Consider the following 25,811-nt stretch of genomic DNA (forward strand, 5'->3'; position numbering starts at 1 on the left):
TGTAGCAGTTGCGTTTTGCTCTGTGTGTGTGTGTGCGTGATAGAGTGTGTGTGTATGTATGTGAGAAAAGGAGAGAGCGAGCGAGAGAGAGAGAGAGAGTGTGTACCTCTGAGACTTCATGTCCGGAGGCTGGCAGGCTGAAGGTTCCTCATGTGGCTGGGGACTTTGATTAGCAGTTTACTCACACTCACACTCATGCTACATACCACATCTACACACATTGCATATACAAGCAGCTTACCGGTATATAGCCTTGAAGCGCCAGTGAGAAGAACTCTATTCAATAAAACTCTATTCTCAATTATTCAGATTACTTTTATTTTTTATTTAAAAATATCATCCAAGCATTTACAGAGTAGTAAAACAAATCAATCTATGCAACTGTTAACAGCCTTTACAGAAAATTAAGAAATATATTGATTTTTATTCATAGAATTATAAAAACAAAAAAAGAGAGAGCGAGAGAGGCCAGAGGGGTGGGAGGTGGAAAATGTTCAGCAGATCCTGATAACCCCCTTTGGTAGCATTCCTAGCTGAGTGACAGCAGAGTTAACCAATTAGAGGCTCTGGGACTGGTCTGGTCCGCCCATGTGAAGGACAAACAGCCAATGCCCTGGCGCCTTCGGACTGATACTCCTTTGGGACTCCCAATGTGGTGTTCTATCCCATGAGGCTTTGCAAAATTGGGCACAGAGAAGAGCATCGTGGATTTGGTGGTGTTATAGAGATCTCCATCACCCTGGAGACGAGTCACCCTCTCTGTCATCCATACAGAGAGGCTGTTTCCTCAGTGTCACAGCCTGCTCTGCAGCCTGAGCTCTATGATTTTACTTCTGTGTCCTAATAATACAGCCAGGGCTCTATGCCAGTGTTTCTCAACCTTATTTATACCTGGGACCAGCAAACTGTTTACATTATAACTAGCTCTTAAGAACGGACTAAACCAAGGCCAGTTAACCATCGCAGGGACCGGTGAGCAACGTCTCAGGGACCAGTACCGGTCTCCATAATACAGTGTCCTAATAATTCAGCCTGAGCTCAATGCTGTTTCTTCTGTGTCCCTGTGATGTCCTCCCCCGTGTCCCCGTAATGCTCTATGTGATCATGATGCCTTCGAAGCCACAGAACTTCCAGCGTTTCTCCAGGCTGGCGCCTACTCCCGTCAACTCCTGTCTGAAGGTACAGGGCAGCCGACCCAGTAGAGCATCCACCTCCCCTGTATTTATCTGAAAACACACACACACACACACACACACACACACACACACAATGTAAATACACAAATTTGATAAATACACTCCCACATGTACAAACACAACACAACGTTAACACACAGATCTGACACACACTCCTACAAACTCAAAAAGAGCCACACATCTCTGAAAAATGGATCTGATTGACAAACAATAAACGCACCCACACACACACACACACACACACACACACACACACACACACACACACACACACACACACACACACACACACACACACACACACACACACACACACACACACACACACATCACAAACCCACACCTACATATGCAATAGCACCACATTGGCATATAGCATCACTTTAAAAAGGTGAGATTACACAAAACAATGACAGCAGGAGGCACTGTATAATTTTATGCAGAGAAAAAACACATTTGTAAGAACCAGATTGGTAAACCTGTCAGTATGCATTAAGCATTAGCGTAGATATGTGTGTATCACCATTAACAATGTAGCAGTGCATCATGAACACAGTAGATAAGTAGAGAGTAATGTTGTTATTGGTGAATTCAGCCAGTACTGTTGACAAAGCCCTGTGGGCTTGTTGTGTGGTGTTACAGAGAGGTAGCGTGGGAACAAAAACATCCTCAGACAGAGTGGAAAAGCCAAAAGGATAGAGAAGGAATGAGTCAGTGTGGTGAAGGCGCAGAGGTTTTAATGAGTTGGCGGGGGGAGTGGTCATACAATATATTCACGAGGGCCTCCTCATGGAGGTAGCAGTAAGAGTAGTCATGTCTAAAGACCTCAGGGTGGAGGTGGGCTGGTGGTCCCATAGTCCTTCATCTGATGGCCTCATCATGGAGGTAGAGTGAGAGTGGCCATATATTATATCTGAAGGCCTCCTTGCGGTGGTGGCAGTGAGTGTAGTGGTCATATACACCGTGTACAAAACATTATTTTGTCCAGCCTGATTTAGGCAAGGCATGGCTACTTTGCCCCTCTGGGTTTCCACCAGCCATGTTATCGGATAGAGGTTTGGGACGGCACGATAGATCGAAAAGAGACGTTATTCATACACTGAGTGTACGAATCTTTAGGAACACCTTTCATTGGGGCATGGACTCTACGAGGTGTCGAAGCTTCATGTTGACTCCAATGCTTTCCCTTCTGAATACACACAGGAAATTGCTAAGCTCGAGTTCTTGACACACACAAACCGGTGCTCCTGGCACATACTATCATACCCCGTTCAAAGGCACTTCAATCTTTTGTCTTGCCCATTCACCCTCTGAATGGCACATACACAATTCATGTCTCAAGGATTAAAAATCCTTGTTTAACCTGTCTCCTCCCCTTCGTCTACATTGATTGAAGTGGATTTAACAAGTGAAATCAATAACGGGTCCAAACATTTCACCTGGTCAATCTATGTCATGGAATGTTTTGAACACTCAGTGTATGTGGTTGAGAGAAAGGAAAATAATCTCTCTGGCAGACGACAACAGAGGTGTGAGAGCCAAGGAAGGCCCCTGAGGAGCCCGACATGTGGAGATGGGTGTTTAAGCGAAGCGTCAGAATAAATGAAAAAGCTCAGCTCTGTCAGGGAGAGACAGGAATGATCCAGATCTAACAGGTCTCAGTGTCCAGGGAAATTACACGCAGACACTTCCTCAAGAACACTGGGGATACAAGGAAATGTCCTATATTCATGTATATGGTAGCTACAGAGATTGGAGGCAGTGGGACTTGCCTTTGCTTCAACCCCAACTCTAACCTGGGGATCAGCATCAATGAGAGGGGCCTTCCTGCACCAGGGGGATCAAATTTGATGAGAAGGATCTGGCTATGTGAGGAAACTCTTGCTGCACGATGGGGCTCTGCTGTCAAAAGGGGATGATTCACATTTCATTTGGGGGAGGCTGACTGCACCAGGGTGCTCCAACTGCACCGTGTGGCCCTGGAATACATCAGGACAATACTGTATGACAGCCCAGTAGGGGTGTTTATTCCAAGTTTGTGCTCTGTGTGTGTGTTAATATAATAATAATAATATATGCCATTTAGCTGACCGGTGCTGTGTTGTGCCAGGATGGCTCTATTGCTCAGCTTGCTGTGTCTGTGTGTGTCTGTGTGTGTCTGTGTGTGTCTGTGTGTGTCTGTGTGTGTCTGTGTGTGTCTGTGTGTGTGTGTCTGTGTGTGTCTGTGTGTCTGTGTGGTGCCAGGATGACTGTGTGTGTGCTTGCATGTGCATGCTGGAATGTGCGCCAGGATGGCTCCTGCTGCTCATCATGACATGCTGCGTGTGTGTCAGTAGCTAGATTTTTCTACGAATGTTCAAAAATCGGCATAATATTATTTTTTTTTTGCATTTTCCCCACCAGAGATGTGTTTCCATCAAACAGACTTTTTGCGTATAAAAGGCTGTGATTGATGACGTAGTGCACATTAAGACAATTTTGTGGTTAAATTCCCATGTACTGAATAAAAAAACACAAGTTAAATGGGTATCCATCGCATTTTCAACTCTACTGATGGTTTTGTCACAAAAGCTGTTATGTAAAATAGCAAATGTGCCCACTCTGGTCTTGGCACGTGTGCTCTAGCCAACAGCCCGCAGAGTGGGTATGCTATCTACACAATAAGATTATTATGGATGAGATCATTTGTATTTGCCAAACGGCAGCCAAGCATCGATCATCATGTCACCAGAATAAGACCCTTGATACACCCTTGCATTTTCACCACCCTGTAAAGTTCATCATAACTTATTTCATCTGTAGCCTAATAAACTGCATGCTTTCCCAAGTCATAGTGGGAGGACCACACAACATATTATCACATCACTCCAAGTTTACTTCCATGTGATGGTTATCATATCAATATTTCCGCATGAAGGCGTTTCCACCGCCATTTCTCACTTAATACATTTTACCAACACAAGAATATAACTCCATTTCTCGCATAATACACTACCCAACAAAAATATAGGGAACACTAAAATAACACATCCCTAGATCTGAATGAATGAAATATTCTTATTAAATACTTTTTTCTTTACATAGTTGAATGTGTTGACAACAAAATCACACAAAAATCAAAATCACACCACACCATGACTAACCCACCACCAAAACGGTCATGCTGGAGGATGTTGCAGGCAGCAGAACGTTCTCCACGGCGTCTCCAGACTGTCACATGTGCTCAGTGTGAACCTGCTTTCATCTGTGAAGAGCACAGGGCACCAGTGGCGAATTTGCCAACCTTGGTGTTTTCTGGCAAATGATAAACGTCCTGCACGGTGTTGGGCTGTAAGCACAACCCCCACCTGTGGACGTCGGGCCCTCATACCACCCTCATGGAGTCTGTTTCTGACTGTTTGAGCAGACACATGCGCATTTGTGGCCTGCTGGAGGTCATTTTGCAGGGCTCTGGCAGTGCACCTCCTGCTCCTCCTTGCACAAAGGCGGAGGTAGCGGTCCTGCTGCTGGGTTGTTGCCCTCCTACGGCCTCCTCCACGTCTCCTGATGTACTGGCCTTTCTCCTGGTAGCGCCTCCATGCTCTGGACACTACGCTGACAGACACAGCAAACCTTCTTGCCACAGCTCGCATTGATGTGCCATCCTGGATGAGCTGCACTACCTGAGCCACATGTGTGGGTTGTAGACTCCGTCTCATGCTACCACTAGAGTGAAAGCCCCACCAGCATTCAAAAGTGACCAAAAAAATCAGCCAGCAGAAGCATAGGAACTGAGAAGTGGTCTGTGGTCCCCACCTGCAGAACCACTTCTTTATTGGGGGGGTGTCTTGATATTTGCTTATAATTTCCACCTGTTCCATTTGCACAACAACATGCAAAATGTATTGTCAATCAGTGTTGCTTCCTAAGTGGACAGTTTGATTTCACAGAAGTGTGATTGACTTGGAGTTACATTGTGTTGTTAAAGTGTTCCCTTTATTTTTTTGAGCAGTGTACATTTTACCAACACAAAATGATCCCACCACGTCGAACTAACACATTGTCTGTCGACATTTATACAATTGTACCGGCATTTCCTATTGCAGCCCAGGCGTGACCTTTTCCATGTGTCAGGAAATTCATCCACATGAGATGGTTGGATGGAAACCTGGTTAGTGTCAGTGTGTGTGTGTGTGTGTGTGTGTGTGTGTGTGTGTGTGTGTGTGTGTGTGTGTGTGTGTGTGTGTGTGTGTGTGTGTGTGTGTGTGTGTGTGTGTGTGTGTGTGTGTCAGCCTGTGCCAGCAGTACCTTGGTGTTCAGCTGCTGTAGGTAGGAGCAGATGTACTCGATGCTGGCTCCAAACGGATGGACATGGAGGAATGCAGAGATGATCCCTGAGGAAGGAGAAAGAGATACCTCAATAAAGTATCAATTAAACTGGCATTAGCATTACTGTATACTTATAACTCTATAACCATTATATATATAATGGTTGATTCACCCATCTTATCACACAGTAGTATAGGCTATTACTTTAGAACTATAACTCAAACACTAAAGTTATACTACGGTATGATCCCATTCAGTCTGAGTGTTCATTAACCCATTTGTCCAACATGAAAGCCAATGAGAACATGCCATCCAAAGTATCAAACTGTAGACCATTAACGTAAAGCTAATCTACAGCTAACTAATAACATTACGTTTGAATGTTGATTCATTCACCGGTCTGTCCAACATGACAGCCAGCGAGAACCTCACATTCAAGAGACCACTCTACTTAACTCATCTTGTCTGACTGAAGTGAAAATCTATCTGTACTCTTCAAGTGTGTCTGTCTTCCCCAAAACACTCCCAGCTCTGTGGAAGACCTGTGTTTAAACCGTCCAGATCAAGAGAAGGGTTTAATGAAGACTTTGATGCTGCTCTGCACATTAAAGCTTCTCTGATCAGAGCAGCATGGGGCTTCACGCCCGCACTCACGCACACACACAAAGGCGTTTCGCTCATCCCAACACTAACATCTGCTATCAGCTAATTGATATGATGATGCACTACTGATAGTCCTAAACCTCTGTGTAATAACATGAGCCCACTGAGGAGCCAGCTCAGAAAACAGACACACCAGGTGAGACACTGGAGGAGAACAACTGTGATCAGATGTGTGTTTTAATGCCTGGGCTTGGACCAATGATATAGAGAAAAGCATATCTTGAAATCAGTCTATATACTTTGAATGGGTCCAAAAGCCTTCAAAATGTCCAAATAATTTATAGCAAATGAATCAGAACTGTATGTTTAGTTGTAAAGGGACTTGTGGAGAAAGCAGTAGCCGCTCTGTTCCAAAGCCTAGTTATCTAAAGTTCATATTGATGCTAATTGACAATGCTAACGTTGTAGTTGGTGATGTCTACAGTATCATTTTCTAAATGAATGTGTAATTATAGCCTAGCCTAGATATTCAGCCACTCCCCGAGAAACATGGAAGTTCAATAGAAAGTGCTTTGTTATTATCAAACTTCAAGTCTTGGAAAAGGCCTTGCATCTGCTCTTTCCTTCTCTATGTCTTTGTTTTGATCAGAGTTTAGTCATCCGTTTTCTCTTCTTTTTAAAGACAATGTTATGCATACAAACTGCATCATTCTGGCTGTTTTTCTGCCTGCTTAAACGCTGAATAGGTCAGATACACATAAAACATGAAATGACCCCGGAAATCGATAAAAACATTGCCCAGAGATGCACATACAGATGCACATATACAATATATATATATATATATATATATATATATATATATACACATTTTGCCATCTAGAAGGACAGACAAAGCCGTTAAAGATGAGTTCACTTTTGAGCCAATGTCCTTTTTTCTCTGCGGTGCTCACTTCATCTTCAAACAAGATGTAATTTAGAACAATTCTGACAGAGAACACCCAGAATCCTCAGCAGCCATCTACTTCACTGAGCAGCCAAAGTGGGCCGGCATGGAGGGAAGGAGCGCCTCATTGACTACCTAACCAACTATGCCAAATATATGATCATTCCAGAATAACACCACTGTGGGACAGGACAGGTAACTCCCACTACCACACAATAGTGTGCATCCTGCCATCTGGCACAGGCCTAATCGTAATGCCACTAATAACTTTCCCTTGTATCTCAGCAAGACCTTACTTTCGTAAAACCAATTTGATCCAGGACCAACCATTCCCCATGGAAAGAACCCTCCACTGAAGTGGAGAATGTGCCATAAAACTATGCTTAAGGCCTCAGTAAACCAGACATTGAAAACATGTGAACCAGCCCAGAGAACTGGGAATAACCAGGGGAGGAAAACCAGGCTTTCCACAAGAAAACAGCTTTGATGATTGTGGATAGTTTCGCTAACAATAACCAGTTAAATGAACAAGCAGTGTATGAACAAGCAGGGTCTTTTTCCTAGAGTGGATAGCGCTAGGGGAATGTTCTCCATTGTACGTACAAATGTTGTTAGAAGGTTGTAGTAATGTTGTCTGAACATTCCAACAAGCAAGGCTTCTTCCTCAGAGTTTACCGGACTAAGGTTGCAATAATGTTTGGTGAATGTGTCGCAGGGCTTCTCTGAGTGGACAGGAATTGGGGGAATCTTCTCCTCCAACTCGGTTAATATAACATTATAGTAATGTTGTTAGGTGAACATACCAACTAGCAAGGCTTCTCTCTCAGAGTGAACAGGATTGGAGGGACTCTTCTCCGGGGGCAGACTCTCCTTCTCCTGACTGCAGGACACCACTTCTAACGCTGAAGCCTCCTACAGTAAAGGAGTTGAAAACACTGTTAGACTGGTAGAGGACACACAAACACACTGTGACGAATCTGGCTGTTGCATGTCACATACATTTTTTTTAAAAATATGACTGGAACAGACTTCCTCAAAATCTTGAGTTGTATTATTAGGTCTAACAATGTGCAAATACTCCTTACTCATCCTTGCATTCTCTCAGAGAGGAAAAAGTAACGCGATAGGGATAACTAAGTCCCAAATCTGTCTTCTCCAGCAGGTGGCGGTTTTTTGTTTATTTTCACTCACCAAGCCAGGATTTTATTTATTTACCCTTATTTTACCAGATAAATTGACAGAACACATTTGCATTTACAACAACGATCTGAGAGATAGTTAAAGGGGATAGTAAAGGTGGCCATGATGGTATGAGGGCTGGATTGGGAATTTAGCCAGGACACCGGGGTTAAAACCGTACTGTTACGATAAGTGCCATGTGATCTTTAGTGACCACAGACAGTAAGGACACCCGTTTAACATCCCATCCGAAAGACGGCACCTTAGACAGGGCAATATCCCCAATCACTGCCCTGGGGCATTGGGATATTTTTTTTTAGACAAGAGGAAAGAGAGCCTCCAACACCACTTCCAGCAGCATCTGGTCTCCCATCCAGGGACCCGAGCAGGACCAACCCTACTTAGCTTCAGAGGCAAGCCAGCAGTGGGATGCAGGGTGGTTTGCTGCTGAAAATAAAAGAAGAGTGTGTCGAATTTGGTTAACAAAAATTGTAATGGCTTACTTTGCTATGTGTGGCTTATTTGATCGAATATAAGTTTCGTAATGATTTGTTTTTTTTACGAGTGTACTGATATAAGTAGGACATGTGGTATGCTGGCAACTTTGAGAAAAACACTTAATATCGGAGTTGTGCCTGGTCATCACTAGTTGCCACAGTCATAAGATCCGCCTATTTCTCCAATTTCAATCATTAAAATGTGATTTACCACACTGCTAACCGTAACCCTAACCTTAAATTATGACCAAAAAGTACATTTTAGTTTTCATGATTATCTATGATAGAGCCACTTTCTGCGGCTGTGGTAACTAGTGGAAACCGTTGTGCCGGTTGTTCACACGGGTATCTGCCCTCTCATTGGCTAGAATGGTCCCAGCAGATCATGCCTCCTCCAAACTGCCTGACATGTTTTAAGACATTTATTTTCATAGAGTATGTGGTCAATATTATGGATAATCTGTGATACTACCAAACCTTTATGCACCTGTATCTAATAAGCAGGCTAACTTGGTGGGAGGGCTTTCAATTAACACCATTAGCCTAGCCCATCCAAACACACATGAAACAACCAAAGAATATAATTATTTTAAAAGTTTGTAACTGGAATAACTCAGCTGGTACCTGGATTATATAGAAACAAACATTCAATAAATACAATTATAATATGGGGAACACACACACACACACATTCTTGTTTATATAACCTTGTGGGGACACACAATTCAGTCCCATTCAAAATCCTACTTTCCCTAACCCCTAATCCTAAACCCTTACCCTAACCGTAACCAAAAAACCTAACCTTAACCCTAAACCTAACCGTAGCTCCTAACCCTAAAACTAACCCTAGCTCCTATGTATTTATTTTATTTAACCCTAACCCTAAACCCAAACCTAATCCTAACTCCATAGAAATAGCATTTTTTGTTCGTTTACTATTCTTGTGGGGACTTCTGGTAGAGTTAAACACGTCCACACACACAGTTAATATAGTTTAGTAATTTTATATGACATTCAGCTTAGTTTCAGTTAGTTTTTAGACTTAATTTATATGATTTAGTTTGAGTTTTAGTGTTCGCGACAGAAAGTAGCCTTTGCGTGGGAGGCTAGGAGCCATTTATGTGTTGTAGGCCTATAGTCCGTTTTTTTGTAACTTCTTGACCCTGGGGGGAAGTAATACATAAGGTCCTCCTGTCCTCCTCCCAGAGCGCTAAGAACCTTGGCGTGATCCTGGACAACACCCTGACGTTCTCAACTAACATCAAGGCGGTGTCCCGTTCCTGTAGGTTCATGCTCTACAACATCCGCAGAGTACGACCCTGCCTCACACAGGAAGCGGCGCAGGTCCTAATCCAGGCACTTGTCATCTCCCGTCTTGATTACTGCAACTCGCTGTTGGCTGGGCTCCCTGCCTGTGCCATTAAACCCTACAACTCATCCAGAACGCCGCAGCCCGTCTGGTGTTCAACCTTCCCAAGTTCTCTCACGTCACCCCGCTCCTCCGCTCTCTCCACTGGCTTCCAGTTGAAGCTCGCATCCGCTACAAGACCATGGTGCTCGCCTACGGAGCTGTGAGGGGAACGGCACCTCAGTACCTCCAGGCTCTGATCAGGCCCTACACCCAAACAAGGGCACTGCGTTCATCCACCTCTGGCCTGCTCGCCTCCCTACCACTGAGGAAGTACAGTTCCCGCTCAGCCCAGTCAAAACTGTTCGCTGCTCTGGCCCCCAATGGTGGAACAAACTCCCTCACGACGCCAGGACAGCGGAGTCAATCACCACCTTCCGGAGACACCTGAAACCCCACCTCTTCAAGGAATACCTAGGATAGGGTGTAAGGGTAAGTAATCCTTCTCACCCCCCTTCTCCCCCAACAAGATTTAGATGCAAGTGGCTGTTCCACTGGTTGTCATAAGGTGTATGCACCAATTTGTAAGTCGCTCTGGATAAGAGCGTCTGCTAAATGACTTAAATGTAAATGTATGTAAATGTGATGGGCGAGGACCATAGACTTGGATAGACATAACATCTCTGTATCGGTGTCATGACGGCGTCTGTGTGCATTGAGGCCATCTCCATCTTAAAATAGTACAACTCCATCTGGGTCATTGGGTCATGCCAACCATGTTATCAGGAGGATCAGCCAATGAAGTTGGAAGTCCCGCCCAGTTGACTAAATCTAAACAGCAAAAGCCCTGAATGGCGTTGCCCATGCTAACACAGGCTTTTGGCCACTAGAGGACTCCATACAACTTTGCTCAATGGAGATGGAGCCACTGATGAGGGAAGCAGAGCCTTTTGTACTGGTATTTCCACAGCTCACAGGTGACACTAAATGCTCTGCCAGGTTGACCATCCAGCTGGACAGTGACATCAAACACAATCTTTGATGCGAGGAAGCTATATTTCTGAAGCACTTTGGTCGAGATGATTCATCGTGCTGGCATCTTCCTGGGGTCCTGCTGCCCCACGGCTGTTCTAGGCTCTAATTACTGAAGTACAAAAGGCTCTGCTTCCCTCATCAGTGGGTAAAGTGGCAGTCACATCTTTACGTCCATCAGGCAACATGCTGCAGGGGTTGGCACAAGGTTGGCTGCCATAGGATTCAGTATGAATGCGAGCGCTGATGCAGTGACTTCAGGAGGACCTGTGCCAACTGTTTTACCACAGTAGTTGACTGCAACTGTGCCTCAAGGTGGAGAATGCACGGCACCAGATCAGACAGCAACTGTCTATCAGTTTGAAGTTTGTCGGTGTGAATTGCGAACAGATCCAGGAACTTCACAAGCTGCTCTAGCTTGGCCCAGTCATTGGTCGGCAAGTTGGTAAAAGTTTGAAAAAAAAAACTTGAATACCACTTGATTTTTATCCAAATATTAGAAGAAAAAACGACAATTTAACATAATCTTTATTTTTTAGTATTTTCTTTACATAGTTTTAGTAGTTTTAGTTTAATTTCAGGTTACTAAATATATTTTCTAATTGTTGTTTTTATTTTAGTTTCAGTTTTTGTTGACGATAATAACCTCGACATACACACAAAGTTAATGCCGTTAATGATTTTATTGATGTCATTAATCGAATCTCCTTTTTTTCACCGAACGGGCCCTTTTAAGCGTATGTGTTTCCTCACAGACACTGCACTCGGTGGCAACTGCTGTTATGTAGCGCTGTCTGTTTGAAGAATCCACTATGCTCACAGGTTCGACTTACAGAGAGCTCAATCAAACACATTCCCAGACATTTCTTTAGATAACAGCCACAAGATCATTTGTCCAGAATAGCTAGCTAATTATAATAACGTTAGCTCACTAGCTAACCAAACTAATGTTTACAATGCCATTTGGCTGAATGCCTCTTGATATAACTAACTTCCTGTCACGCCTTGGTCTTAGTATTTTGTGTTTTCTTTAATTATTTGATCAGGCCAGGGTGTGACATGGGTTTATGTTATATTGTATGTTCGTATTGGGGTTTGTAGTATTTGGGATCGCGGCTGATTAGGGGTGTTGTATAGGCTTGGCTGCCTGAGGCGGTTCTCAATCAGAGTCAGGTGATTCTCGTTGTCTCTGATTGGGAACCGTATTTAGGTAGCCTGGGTTTCGCTTTGGATTTTGTGGGTGATTGTTCCTGTCTCTGTGTAGTTTCACCAGATAGGCTGTAATTAGGTTTCACGTTCCGTTTGTTGTTTTGTATTTTGTATCGTTATTTCATGTGTCACTTTTCCTATTAAAGTCATGAGTAACCACTACGCTGCATTTCGGTCCGACTCTCATTCTACAAACGAAGAACGCCGTTACACTTCCCACAACTATTTTAATCAGAACAGGACATCCATTCCATTTAGCTACCGTTTTTGTTATAGGTCTCAGGTCAAAAGATTTATCGCAATTGTCCCAGTTCTAGTTGTAGTAGCTTGTGGACTAGTGCATGTTGAAGTCGCCTAGGCTAGATCTAATGATTGTTTTAGCCTACATTAATTCAGACCGGGCTGACCTGTTGTCATTGTTTTCTGTGGAATTCATAACACTGTTGGGCAAGTTTAAATGCTCTTTGTTCTTTGTAGAGCCAGTTATTTTTTCCTGTAGTCAACCATACAATCTGAAATTGGGAGAACACTCATTTAGAATGCCTGGCTGTCACTTTAATAGTACTTGAGTGTGTGTGTATTAGTGAGCGCTCAAGTGTTAAACTTTAAGAACATTGAGGGAGGCCTACTTAAATATTGGAAGCATTTAGTTTCTGATACAGATTATTTTGTGTTTTCATCCCACAGCATAGTATGCCTGTAACTCAATGCACTGCTTTTTAAATGGAAACATCTTTCTTTATGGTCAAATTTGAGCAAATTCAAAAATTGCTGTTAATCACAATTAACTACAGAAAATTATGAGATTAATTATTTTAATTGTTTGACAGCACATACATACATACACACACAATCAGTACCCAGCAGCACCTGAAAACACACCACACACACTCACATCAGACAGATGCAGTGGAAGATCAGGGGAGACAAATGCAGGAAAATAATTCAGAGGGAGCCGACAGCAATAGTTCTACCAGAGGGTGGAAACAGAGATAGAGAGAGAAAGCTGAGAGTGTTAGCGATGCTAATGATCAAGCTTTTGTTTACTGTGGATTTCTGACAGGCTGGCAGAGGGAGGGTCCGGTATGTGTGTTTGTGACTGATGTACAGTGCCTTCAGAAAGTATTCCCCTTGACTTATTCTACATTTTGGGGTGTTACAGCCTGAATTCAAATTAATTAAAAAAAAATCCTCACCCATCTAAACACAATACCCGATAACGGCAAAGTAAAAACATGTTTTTAGACTTTTTTGCGAATTTATTGAAAATTAAATACAGAAATATAAAATTGACATAAATATTCACACCCCGAGTAAATACTTTGTAGAAGCACCTTTGGCGGCGATAAGTTTAAGAGCTTTAAACACCTGTATTGTACAATATTTGCCCTTTATTCTTTAAAAGTTATTCAAGCTCGGTTGATTGTTGATCATTGCTAGACAGCAATTTTCAAGTCTTGCCATAGATTTTCAAACCAATTTAAGTCAAAACTGTAACTTGGCCACTCGGAAGCATTCAATGTGTGTCTCGGTAAGCAACTCCAGTGTAGATTTGACCTTGTGTTTTAGGTTATTGTCCTGCTGAAAGGTGAATTAATCTCCCAGTTTCTGTTGGAAAACAGACTGAACCAAGTTCTTCTATAGGATTTTACCTGTGCTTATAGTTAGTTGTATTATGTTTATCCTAAAAAAACTAAACCATGCGTGTTAAATTTGCCTGTGATAAATTATTACAGACAAAGCGTAATTAACCAAATTAATGCTTGTGATGGGCACACATCAAATGATGCAAATGTAAGATCAGCCTGCAATGTACTGTACTTGAACCAACGATACAGATGTAACCATGTGCCATTTAATGTATTATCTGATCGGTACTAGTGCTCGCAAGTCCAAATTCCATGTGCATTTCAGAGGTCACATTTATATGTAAATGTAAAAATATTTAAGTTATCTAAATTAGGAAAGGTTTCATGGCACACCTGAGAGTTCCTCAAGGCACACTGTTTGGGAACCACTATATTATGGGACAGGACCTTGATTTCCTAAACCAGTTGTGTTGGGTGATTTATCCTGCAACAAATAAAGTCCTCCTGCATAAGATTCACTTGTAATGATCTGTCATGTAATGATCTAAGGAGAAAAGAGGAGAAAGAGCGAGGATAGAAAGAGAAATATAGTGGAATAGAGAAAAAGAGGAACAGAGAGATTTTACAGCCCTTTTCTACTTACATTGACTTGATTAGCTCTCTCCTCGCTCGTTCTGTCCTCTTGCAGGGACATCTCCAGCTAGAGTCAATTATGAAAATTAGAAAAGCCGTCACTGTCTAACATGTCAGATTCTTATGTACACACACACACACACACACACACACACACACACACACACACACACACACACACACACACACACACACACACACACACACACACACACACACACACACACACACACACACACACACACACACACACACACACACACACACACACACACACACACACACAGGAGGCAGAGAGAGGGGAGAAAATACAGAGGGAGCCGATGGCAATAGTTCTAACAGAGGGAGGAAACAGAGAGAGAGAGAGAGAGAGAGAGAGAGAGAGAGAGAGAGAGAGACAGAGCTGAGAGTCTTAGCGATACTAATGATCAAGCTGTTGGTTACTGTGGGTTTCTGACAGGCTGGAAGGGGGAGGGAGGGACGGAATGGTGTTTGTGTCTGTATGACTGATGTGTTTGTGTGTGTGGGCGCTGCCCTGTCTGACCCAGTCGTGGTGGGCTAATACTCCTCACTATGCTATTATGTGTGTGTGATTGGACAAGCCCTTGACTTCCTAACCCAGTTGTGTAAGGTTGATTTATCTGGCAACAAATAAAGTCATTCTGCACTGGATTGGCCTGTAATGATTTGTCATGTCACTGGAAGAGAAGAGAGAGGAGAGGAGAAATAGGGAGGATACAGACAAAAACAGAGAGGGCAATAGAGGAAAAGGGAGAGAGAGGGAAAGAGAAAGAGAAAAAGTAGAGCAAGTGTCACAGCCCTTTTCCACTTACATTGACCTGATTAGCCCTCTCATTGCTCCCTCTGTCATCTTGTAGGGAAATCTCCAGCTAGAGTCAATTATAAAAATGAGAAAAGCCAACACTGTCTAACATGCCAGATTCTTATGTAAGCAGACATGAGTGTACACACACACAAACACTCACACTGACCACAAATATAGAGAGCAACGCCCTCTGCAAATGGATTTATCTTCCTTCCAATGATTCATCTCTGTACGTACGCATGCTATAATGATCATATTTTCCATGGATCACTGCTTGGGGACACATTTTCAGCGCCTAGTGGTAATCTAATCTAAGTAAGGTACAATACATGACCAAAAATATGTGAACACCTGCTCCCCGAACATCTATTTCCAAAATCATGGGAATTAATATGTAGTTGGTCCCCACTATGCTGCTATAACAGCCTCCACTCTTCTGGGAAGGCTTTCCATTGATGTTGGGCGATTAGGCCTGGCTCGCATTCATCCCAAAGGTGTTCGATTGGGTTGATGTCAGGGCTCTGTGCAGGCCAGTCAAGCTCTTCCACACCGATATCGACAAAACATTTCTGTATGGACCTCGCTTTGTGCATGGTGGCATTGTCATGCTGAAACAGGAAAGACAGAATCAGCTAGAATGTCATTGTATGCTGTAGCGTTAAGAATTCCCTTCACTGGCACTAAAACAGCCCCAGACCATTATTCCTCCTCCACCAAACTTCACATTTGGCACTATGCATTTGGGCAGGTAGCGTTCTCCTGGCATCCGCCAAACTCAGATTTGTCCGTCAGACTGCCAGATGGTGAAATGTGATTCATCCCTCCAGAGAACGCGTTTCCACTGCCCAGAGTCTAAGGGCGGCAAGCTTTGCACCATTCCACTACATGTTTTCAAATATTATTTAATAGTTTTGATGTCTTCACTATTATTCTACAATGTAAAAAATAGTAAAAAATAAAGAAAAACCATTGAATGAGTAGGTGTGTCCAAACCATTGACTGGTACTGACAAGGGTAGCGATGGGTACCGAAACCCGGTATTAAACGGGCCCTGGGGCTATATTATGAAAGACCGTAGTATCGATAAGCTCCAACGTTATCAGTTCTGCTTTCGATACTGGAGAAATTAAGAACATACATTTCCTATTTATTGTTGCTACATAAACATTATCTTGCACATTTTATCTCACCAACCATTTCTCATTTGCAATAAGATTAAGCCATTCGTCTATGATGCATTTTCGCTATTCCCAATCCAGAAGAGATGAAAACACAACAATTCAACACATGAAAACAATATTTGTTTTACTGTAGTGAGATGAGCAAGGCACTAAACCCCAAATATACCACTCCCTCCAGGAGTTAATTCCTACCTGGTATGGTGTAGAAAATGCCAATGTGATCACTGAGCTGAAGGACATGCCAAAGCTGGCCATCACATCAGATGGGTGGACCAGCCTCTGTCAGGACCACTATCTCACTGTTACAGTGCCCTACACAAGCCAGGGCAGTGTAAAACAGAAGGTCCTCCACACCAGGGCAGTATACAAATCGCAAACAGGCGAAGTAGTGGCAGAGGAGATCTCAGACATTCTGGAAGAGTTTGAGATAGAGGCAAGCAAGATTGTAGCTGTGACTGTTGATAATGCTGGCTATATGGATGTTGCCATCAAGAGGCTAAACATCCTAAAAATAGGATGCTTTGTGCACACATTGAATCTGGCATCGCAGAAAATCTACAAAATGACTTCCATTGATAAATGGGCAGCCCGAATCAGAGCAGTGGTCGTGGGGTTCAAGAGATCCTCAATGTCCAAAACAATCTTGAGGGAAAAGGAGCAGCGCCTTACTTAGTAAGAAGCCAGTTCACCCTGTTAAAGTATTATTTTGAAATTCCCTCATTTAACAATTTAATTAAATATTCAAGGGTGCTGTAATTAAATGTATGTTGTTTTTTTTTCAGGTCTTCCTCACTCATACTTGATGTCAAGACAAGATGGAATCCAGCGATCCAAGCAGCAGCCTTGGACCCACGGCTGCGAAAAGCATTGACCAACGACAACCTGGACCGTCTGAAGGACGAGGACTTCCGTAAGGCTGAGGAGTATGTCCAGCTCATGAGAATCCTCTATACATCCACAATGTGTGTCATGTGAAAATAATGCCACCTGTGGACAGATCATACCCATCCTCCAACAACTGCTAGAGCACTAAACTGTGGAGCATGAAGATACAACGTTTGTGGCAACCATCAAAGAGAAGGTGTGGGAAAATCTCTCCGAGCGCTATCAGGATAAGGACATTCATTCAGCAATGGACCCCAGATTTAAAGGGAGGCCGGTGAGTGACGCCACCTGAGACAGGCTGAGGAAGGCAACTGTTGAGGTCAATGTGACAGGAGCAACACCAAGGCTGTCAAAGGAGCCGGAGAAGACAGACACAGAGTACCAGCAACAGGAGGAGGAGTCTGAAGGAGAAAGAAATAGAGGAGGCAGTCCCTCCATTGTACAAAACAAGGGGTGCCTTGGAGGAGCTGTTCTCAGAGGAGGACAGGGAGTTGAGGTTGACGATCCAAAAGAACACCTCGTCCCTCACCCTCAGCGATTGTGTTGACCTAGAGGTCGAGCTCTACAAAGGCCTGCCTCCCATCCCCATTGCTGAAGATCCTGTGATGTGGTGGTGGGAGAAGTGAGCTACTCTGCCCCTCCTCACAAACATTGCAACAAGCTACCTCTGTGCTCAAGTCTCCTCCACCCCTAGCGAGAGGGTATTTCCGATTGCAGGGAACACAATAAGCTAGGAGAGGTCCTGACTTCTGCCAGAGAAGGCAAATATATTGATCTTTCTCCAGAAGAACTGATAAGAACTGTTAGTCCTTTTGCGTCCTACCTGCGTGCCCCACCCGTGTTGCTCTATACCACTGTGTATGTTCTTTTGCAGGAATAAAAAAAAAAGATTTTACATTTTCACCATCACAACATTAGAGCCGATAATAGTGATTTGTTCAAAACATTGCTGTTTCTTTTGCTGTAAAATAATAGTTGATTTTTATTTAACATTTCAGAAAATAAAGCAATGTTAATTCTGTCCTTAATGTCTTTTGTTTTTTTCATAATTAAAAAAAACAAAACGATGAAGTACCAGATCGATAAACAGTATCAGTAAGAGTAGTAATACCGCTAAAATCTTAAAGATACCCATCTCTAGTCAAGGGCTCCAATACAATCCAGGAACGATATGTTTTAGTTTGAAATGATTCGGTTTAATTAGAGAATGATTCGATGCGATTCGTTTCGATGTGATGCACTAACATTTGTTGCATAAACACTTTCCATTCTAAATAAAAATCAAACTACATAGATTATTAGTTCAATGACAAAGCCTAATATCACGCAAGCCAAATTACTATTTAAATGCTGAAGGTGCTGCGTAGATGTGCAAGATCAGGAACCTAACTTGCGTTGGTCAGCGCACGAAGCTGGGCACAGTGCGCAGTTTGACTAGGCTACTGATAGTGTCTGGGGTTGTTCGGCATGCAAATTGACTTAGTCATGGCCAAAAGTTTTGAGAATGACACAAATACTAATTTCCACAAAGTTTGCTGCTTCAGTGTCTTTAGATATTTTTGTCAGATGTTACTATGGAATAGTAAAGTATAATTACAAGCATTTCAGTGTGTGTCAAAGGCTTTTATTGACAATTACAGTCAATATTTGCAGTGTTGACCCTTCTTTTTCAAGACCTCTGCAATCCGCCTTGGCATGCTGTCAATTAACTTCTGGGCCACCTCCTGACTGATGGCAGCCCATTATTGCATAATTACTGCTTGGAGTTTGTCAGAATTTGTGGGGTTTTGTTTGTCCACCTGCCTCTTGAGCATTGACCACGAGTTCTCAACGGGATTAAGGTCTGGGGAGTTTCCATGGACCGAAAATATCAATGTTTTGTTCCCCTAAGCCACTTAGTTATCACTTTTGCCTCATGGCAAGGTGCTCTATCATGTTGAAAAAGGCATTGTTCATCACCAAACTGTTCCTGGATGGTTGGGAGAAGTTGCTTTCAGAGGCTGTGTTGGTACCATTCTTTATTCATGGCTGTGTTCTTAGGCAAAATTCTGAGTGAGCCCACTCCCTTGGCTGTGAAGCAACCCCACACATGAATGGTCTCAGGATGCTTTACATCCTGGCATGACACAGTACTGATGGTAGTGCTCACCTTGTCTTTTCCGGACAAGCTTTTTTCCACATGCCCCAAACAATCAGAAAGGGGATTCATCAGAGAAAATTACTTTACCCCAGTCCTCAGCAGTCCAATCCCTGTACCTTTTGCAGAATATCAGTCTGTCCCTGATGTTTTTCCTGGAAAGAAGTGGCTTCTTTGCTGCCCTTCTTGACACCAGGCCATCCTCCATAAGTCTTCACCTCACTGTGCCTGCTGCCATTCCTGAGCAAGCTCTGTACTGGCGGTGCCCCGATCCCCACAGCTGAATTAAGTTTAGGAAACGGTCCTGGCACTTGCTGGACTTTCTTGGGCGCCCTGAGGCCTTCTTCACAACAATTGAACCGCTCTCCTTGAAGTTCTTGATGGTCCGATAAATGTTTGATTTAGGGTGCAATCTTACTGACAGCAATATCCTTGCATGTGAAGCCCTTTTTGTGCAAATAAATGATGACAGCACGTGTTCCTAGCAGGTAACCATGGTTGACAGAGGAAGAACAATGATTCCAAGCACCACCCTCCTTTTGAAGCTTCCAGTCTGTTATTCAAACTCAATCAGCATGACAGAGTGATCTCCAGCCTTGTCCTCATCAACACTCACACCTGTGTTAACTAGAGAATCACTGACATGATGTCAGCTGGTCCTTCTGTGGCAGGGCTGAAATGCAGTGGAAATGTCTTTTGGGGATTCAGTTAATTTTCATGGCAAAGAGGGACTTTGCAATTCATATGATCACTCTTCATAACATTCTGGATTATATGCAAATTGCCATCATACAAACTGAGGCAGCAGACTTTGAAAATTAATATTTGTATCATTCTCAAAACTTTTGGCCACGACTAAGAGATCAATGACTGTCACCACAGTTAAATGCAGTTTGACACTGAAGGAAAGGATGCATCATTTGTCACAAAAGAAGAGGTATTTTTGGAAGGTAGAAAGTATGATATGAGAAAACATTTGCATCTGGAAGCACTGGACAGTTACTTTAACAAACATAACATGCAGTCTGACCGATGCATGTTACATTTGGATCAGTTTGGGGTTCGCAGACCGACACATTTGTATTTGAATCAGGGGCCGATGCCTGGCTGTGAATGGTTACATCCCTACTATCTAGATACAGTATATGGCCATAAACAGTGGTGTTGACACATGGTGAATGTAAAATGCGGTTTCAGTTTACACAGGCTGGTTTAGTGTAAAGACGTTAGTCAGCTAGGAGTAGTTGGAGGTGTGGTGCTGTGCTTTAAAAAGCAGTGGTGATACATGGCTAATGTTAAAGTAACTGTCCAGTGTTTCCATATTTCTATGAAAATGGACCTATATTTACTTGTGAAATAGTTTTCCTTCCCAAAAAAATGGTAATTAAGTATGTTAAAAAGCAGCTTTCTGTGTTGTGATGGTGTGGGCATGTACCGGACATTCCAAATATGCACGCAAGTACACCGCTGATTGGCCAGCTCATCCGCCTCTGATAAAGTGGTGGTGAAACTAGTAGTTAGTTTGAATAGGCCAGTTTGATGTAAAGAGGATTGACCCGTCTCTCTCTATATATATGGCATACTTCAGCAATAAGGCGCGAGGGGATGTGGTGTATTGGCCAATATACCACGTCTAAGTGCTGTTCTTCGGCAAGTCCCGAAGCAGAGTGCCTGGATACAGCCATTAGCCGTGTGTATTGGCCATATACCACAAACCCCAGAAGTGCCTTATTGCTATTATAAGATGGTTACCACCATAAATAGAACTGTATTTTTGTGTCATACTCGTGGTATATTGTCTGATATACAGTACACATGACTGAAAGACCGTTTTAGCCAATCTGCATCCAGGACCCAAATTACACGGTTTATAACACTAAATGACCTGTCCCTCTTCTTTCTATCCATTCTAAATGACCCGTCTCTCCCGCTCTCTCACTACTGTATATGGCATTCTATTTGACCCTCTCTCTATGGGATTCCAAATTAACCATTTTAAATCAATGTCTAGTGGGGACACTAGAATATATATAATTGCATTTCTTCAATATCCCAGTGTCAGCTGATCTACCCCATATATATATATATATATATTAGGGGTAGATCAGCTGACACTGGGATATTGAAGAAATGCAATACCATTTGGAATTAAATTAAATACACTGTAATTCAAGTCTACCACAGCCTGGGTTCCAGCAGCAGACCGATTATTTCAGAAATATTTCTCATGTATTGAAACTCATTTTGAACTAATTTCATTATAATTACAGCACAAATCCGATATTGTAATTCCTTTTCAAACCCCAGGAGTTTTCCTGAACAAGCTGTAAAGTGTGCATGTGTTGTGTGTGTGTGTTACTGACCTGCGGTGTGTTTGTTGTCAGTGCTTTCAGGCTCTGCAGTCCTTCCTTGAGGCTCTTTACTTCACTCTCCAGCTGATGTTTGTCCTCCACAGTCTTCTCCATCTCTGCCTCCCGCTGTTTCATTTCTTCACACATCTTCAGCAGTTGCTGCAAACAGAGAGGAGATACAGTTAGCCACATATACTATTTAACCCGTACTTTTCTGCTACAGAGGTGGCACAGCTAGCCACAGATGCTAATTAAGGGTTTGCTACAGAGAGAAGGTACAGTTAGCTACAGATGCTAACTAATCTTTAAAGACACAAATGTTAACTAACCCTTAAGACAGAGGAGGCACAGTTAGCCACAGATACTAACTAAGGGTCTGCTACAGAGAGAAGGCACAGTTAGCTACAGATGCTAACTAATTTTTAAAGACACAGATGTTAACTAGCCCCCTTAAGACAGAGGAGGCACAGTTAGCCACAGATGCCTGCTTACAACAGGCATATGCCGCATGCTAGTTATTAACCTTTTTTGCAACAGCTTTTGAGAGGAAACCAAGTTAGCTCTTATGTTTCAGGGTTTGCTATTGAGTAGGAACTTTTAGCTCATAGCTTATCTATCTAGTCTCTCTGGTGCTGCAAGTTAGAACCACGTAGGAGCTGAAAAGTCCTTTCTCCTTATCCATTTCAGCTTATCCATCACAGTCTCAGTTGGGTTCATGCTGAAATACAGAAGTATAACATGACTCACAAGTGGAAGAAATTCATAGAACCTGGGCACACTCAAGTCACCTGCTGATAATATTTGATGGTAATTTGCCAAAGCCTGCATGACAAAGCAATTTAGCATGGAGCAATAAGAAGCATCCAATTGGCCTCTTCCTCCTCATTTTAATCCATTCATTTAATCTTTCCATGGAAATGTTCAAACGTGCGTGTTAGAAATGTAATTACCATCTGTCTATTCAAATGAGCAGGAGGACGACACATTATTTATGCTCAAAACCAACATTTAAAAAAAAATACTTCTATTAACTATGACCGCTGACAACTTAAGGATATTTGATGACCCAGCAGGTGATGGGAGCAACAGATTTTCCTGCCTCAGAGGGTTGTTTACCTTACCAATAGTATGATGGTTGTTTTCTCTGAGAGGGAGATTTTAATAGAAAACCCTTCGAGCTGGTTGGTATTGGTTTCTGTAGAGCGTCGAGGACAGCAGAGTGATCAGATTCTAGAATGACTCACTCCCTCTGACGTCTTTCTATTGTTCTTTCTTTTTCTCTCTAACCATCCATCTAACTCCGAGTGCATTGTTTTCAGCTTGCATCTCTCCCTACCACTCTCTCATCTCTTTATTAGTGCTGTGTGTAGGTGTGCACGTGCCTGTGTGTGATTGAGAGGGCAGTTCTCTATCCACCTCCATTAAAAGTGACTTTTCATCAAAACCACTTGTCACCCTAGAAAGCAAAACCAACGGATTATGATTCTCACCAGCTAGAATCTGCAGGACTTGCTGCAAAAAGTTAAGCTATAGTGGGTGTGGTTGAAGTATACCTTCTGCATGCCCTGTAGTGCCTGTTGTAGAAAGGTTAGTTGTTGCTGCCTGCAGGCGTCCTCTTCACTGTGTTGTGGAGGTGTGTGTTCTTGGTTCTTGCCCTGCTCCTGCTTCAGCAGCTCCACCTCGTTTCTGTAGGCATCCAGCTGACAGCGCAGAGAGTCATTCTCCTCCTTTAGAGCCTCCGCCTGGGACACAGGGCCTACACACACACACACACACACACACACACACACACACACACACACACACACACACACACACACACACACACACACACACACACACACACACACACACACACACACACACACGAGACATAGAACATCACAACTGCAGTATCAACATTATACTGTGTAAACAGCCTTCAAATGTCTATTGATGATCTGAGGACATACTGCAACTCTACAGGATAGGCTTTGAAATCCTAACCTGTCCTATAATGAACAGACAGGAGAGACCGTGTGATGAGAAATACTCAAGAAATCCTAACCTGTCCTATATTAAACAGACAGGAGAGACAGTGTGATGAGACATTCTCATGAAATCCTAACCAGTCCTATATTGAACAGACAGGAGAAACAGTGTGTCGAGAAATACTCATGAAATCCTAACCCGTCCTATATTGAACAGACAGGAGAAACAGTGTGATGAGAAATTCTCATGAAATCCTAAACTGTCCTATATTTAAGTCGGGAGAGACAGTGTGATGAGAACTACTCATGAAATCCTTACCTGTCCTATTTTGAACAAACAGGAGAGACAGTGTGATGAGAACTACTCATGAAATCCTAACCTGTCCTATATTGAACAGACAGGAAAGACAATGTGATGAGAACTACTCATGAAATCCTAACCTGTCCTATTGAACAGACAGGATGAGACACTGATGAAAACTACTCAGCCCCTGTTCCTTTGGGCTTTGAAAGGAGAGTCTTCATTCTCCAATGCTGTCTGAGGGGACATGTGCGATGTAATGAGAGGGTGTGTTTGTGTAGCTGAGCTGGAGAGATAAGACCTGAGGGTGATTGTGTAAGAGAGGCCTAGCACAGTGTGTGCTCGTGTTAGAATGAGCATAGAGACTCATGCTGGCTTCTTTGAATCAGGCATAGGGTGTGTTTGAACCAAGAGATACAGACTTCTAAGACACAGAGACCTCTGAGTCATCTGTGTGTGTGTGTGTGTGTGTGTGTGTGTGTGTGTGTGTGTGTGTGTGTGTGTGTGTGTGTGTGTGTGTGTGTGTGTGTGTGTGTGTGTGTGTGTGTGTGTGTGTGTGTGTGTGTGTGTGTGTGTGTGTGTGAGAGCTAGCAGCAGGGAGGTTTTGAGTGAGGTGTGTATTAATCAGGGAGCCTCATCAAGTTGCTGTCTGGGGTAGCCAGCCGATTCCCCCTCCACAACGTGGCAGGCTTTAGCATCGACTCCAGCAGCTCAGCACAGGGCTGCTGACAGAGAAGCACCAGCATATTCCCACTCTATACTGCATGAATATAGAAGCACCAAGCCATTCACACTCTGCACTATGTATCAATAGGACACTTAACCATTAGCATCGATTAGAAGAAAGAAACAAGAAACAGACTGGGTGGGCTCCTCCTGTGTTCCTGGGTTACAAGGATCCTTAGCAGGTGTGAGCTAATGCTGTAAATATGAAGGGGTTTTACAACACCTGTCCCCTCAGCACATCCTGTGCCCTTCTCCACAGCGTTCCCATCCAACAATGTGACAGCCTTTGACAACGATTGTTATCTGTGTTTTCTAATAAGCAAAGACGCACATGAAACGAGGTGGGAATCCGAAACTGGTAGGCTGATGATAACGTTTGCATATATCTGCATAATAACGAGGGAGGCCGTCATATTGGCAACTGGCAGAGATCACAACGATTAACAAGCAGAAACTAAAAGACATGAAGGGGTGGGGGGGCAACCAGAGGGTTTCTGGCACCAATATCTCCGGTGCCACCTTCCGCCGATGTTCCATTGAGCAAGGAATTTATATTTTTCTACATTTTGTTGTATTATAGCCTGAATTTAAAATGGATTAAATGTAGATTTTTTTTGTCACTGGCCTACTACACACAATAACCCATAATGTCAAAGTTGGAATTAGGTTCTTGATTAAAAATGAAAAGCTGAAATGTCCACAGTCAATAAGTATTAAACCACTTTCTTATGGCAAGCCTAAATAAGTTCGGGAGTAAACTTATGCTTAACAGGTCACATAAGTTGCCTGGACTCACTCTGTGTGCAATAGTGTTTAACATAATTTTTTAATGACTACCTCATCTCTGTACCCCAAGGTCGCTCAAGCGAATTTCAAACAGATTCAACCCCAAAA

The 25,811-nt window shown here is 43.0% G+C and overlaps 1 protein-coding gene across 3 annotated transcripts in view; it reads right to left on the bottom strand.

Annotated features, from left to right (window-relative positions):
- Positions 1-420: 420 nt before the first annotated feature.
- Positions 421-25,811, bottom strand: part of LOC118363653 (ecto-NOX disulfide-thiol exchanger 2-like) — a 216,925-nt gene continuing 191,534 nt past the window's right edge. Inside the window, exons 10-16 of one of the 3 annotated variants that reach the window (XM_052488471.1) lie at positions 23,474-23,676; positions 21,933-22,079; positions 15,374-15,430; positions 14,551-14,607; positions 7,857-7,965; positions 5,484-5,569; positions 421-1,226 (exon numbers count right to left, since the gene is read on the bottom strand). In XM_052488471.1, coding sequence (XP_052344431.1) covers positions 1,095-1,226; positions 5,484-5,569; positions 7,857-7,965; positions 14,551-14,607; positions 15,374-15,430; positions 21,933-22,079; positions 23,474-23,676 — 791 coding nt within the window. In that variant the 3' untranslated portion in view covers positions 421-1,094. The other 2 variants (XM_052488474.1, XM_052488475.1) reach the window with 2 other exon arrangements.

The sequence above is a fragment of the Oncorhynchus keta genome, chromosome 30 (genome assembly GCF_023373465.1).
Source record: "Oncorhynchus keta strain PuntledgeMale-10-30-2019 chromosome 30, Oket_V2, whole genome shotgun sequence".
NCBI classification, from domain to species: domain Eukaryota; kingdom Metazoa; phylum Chordata; class Actinopteri; order Salmoniformes; family Salmonidae; genus Oncorhynchus; species Oncorhynchus keta.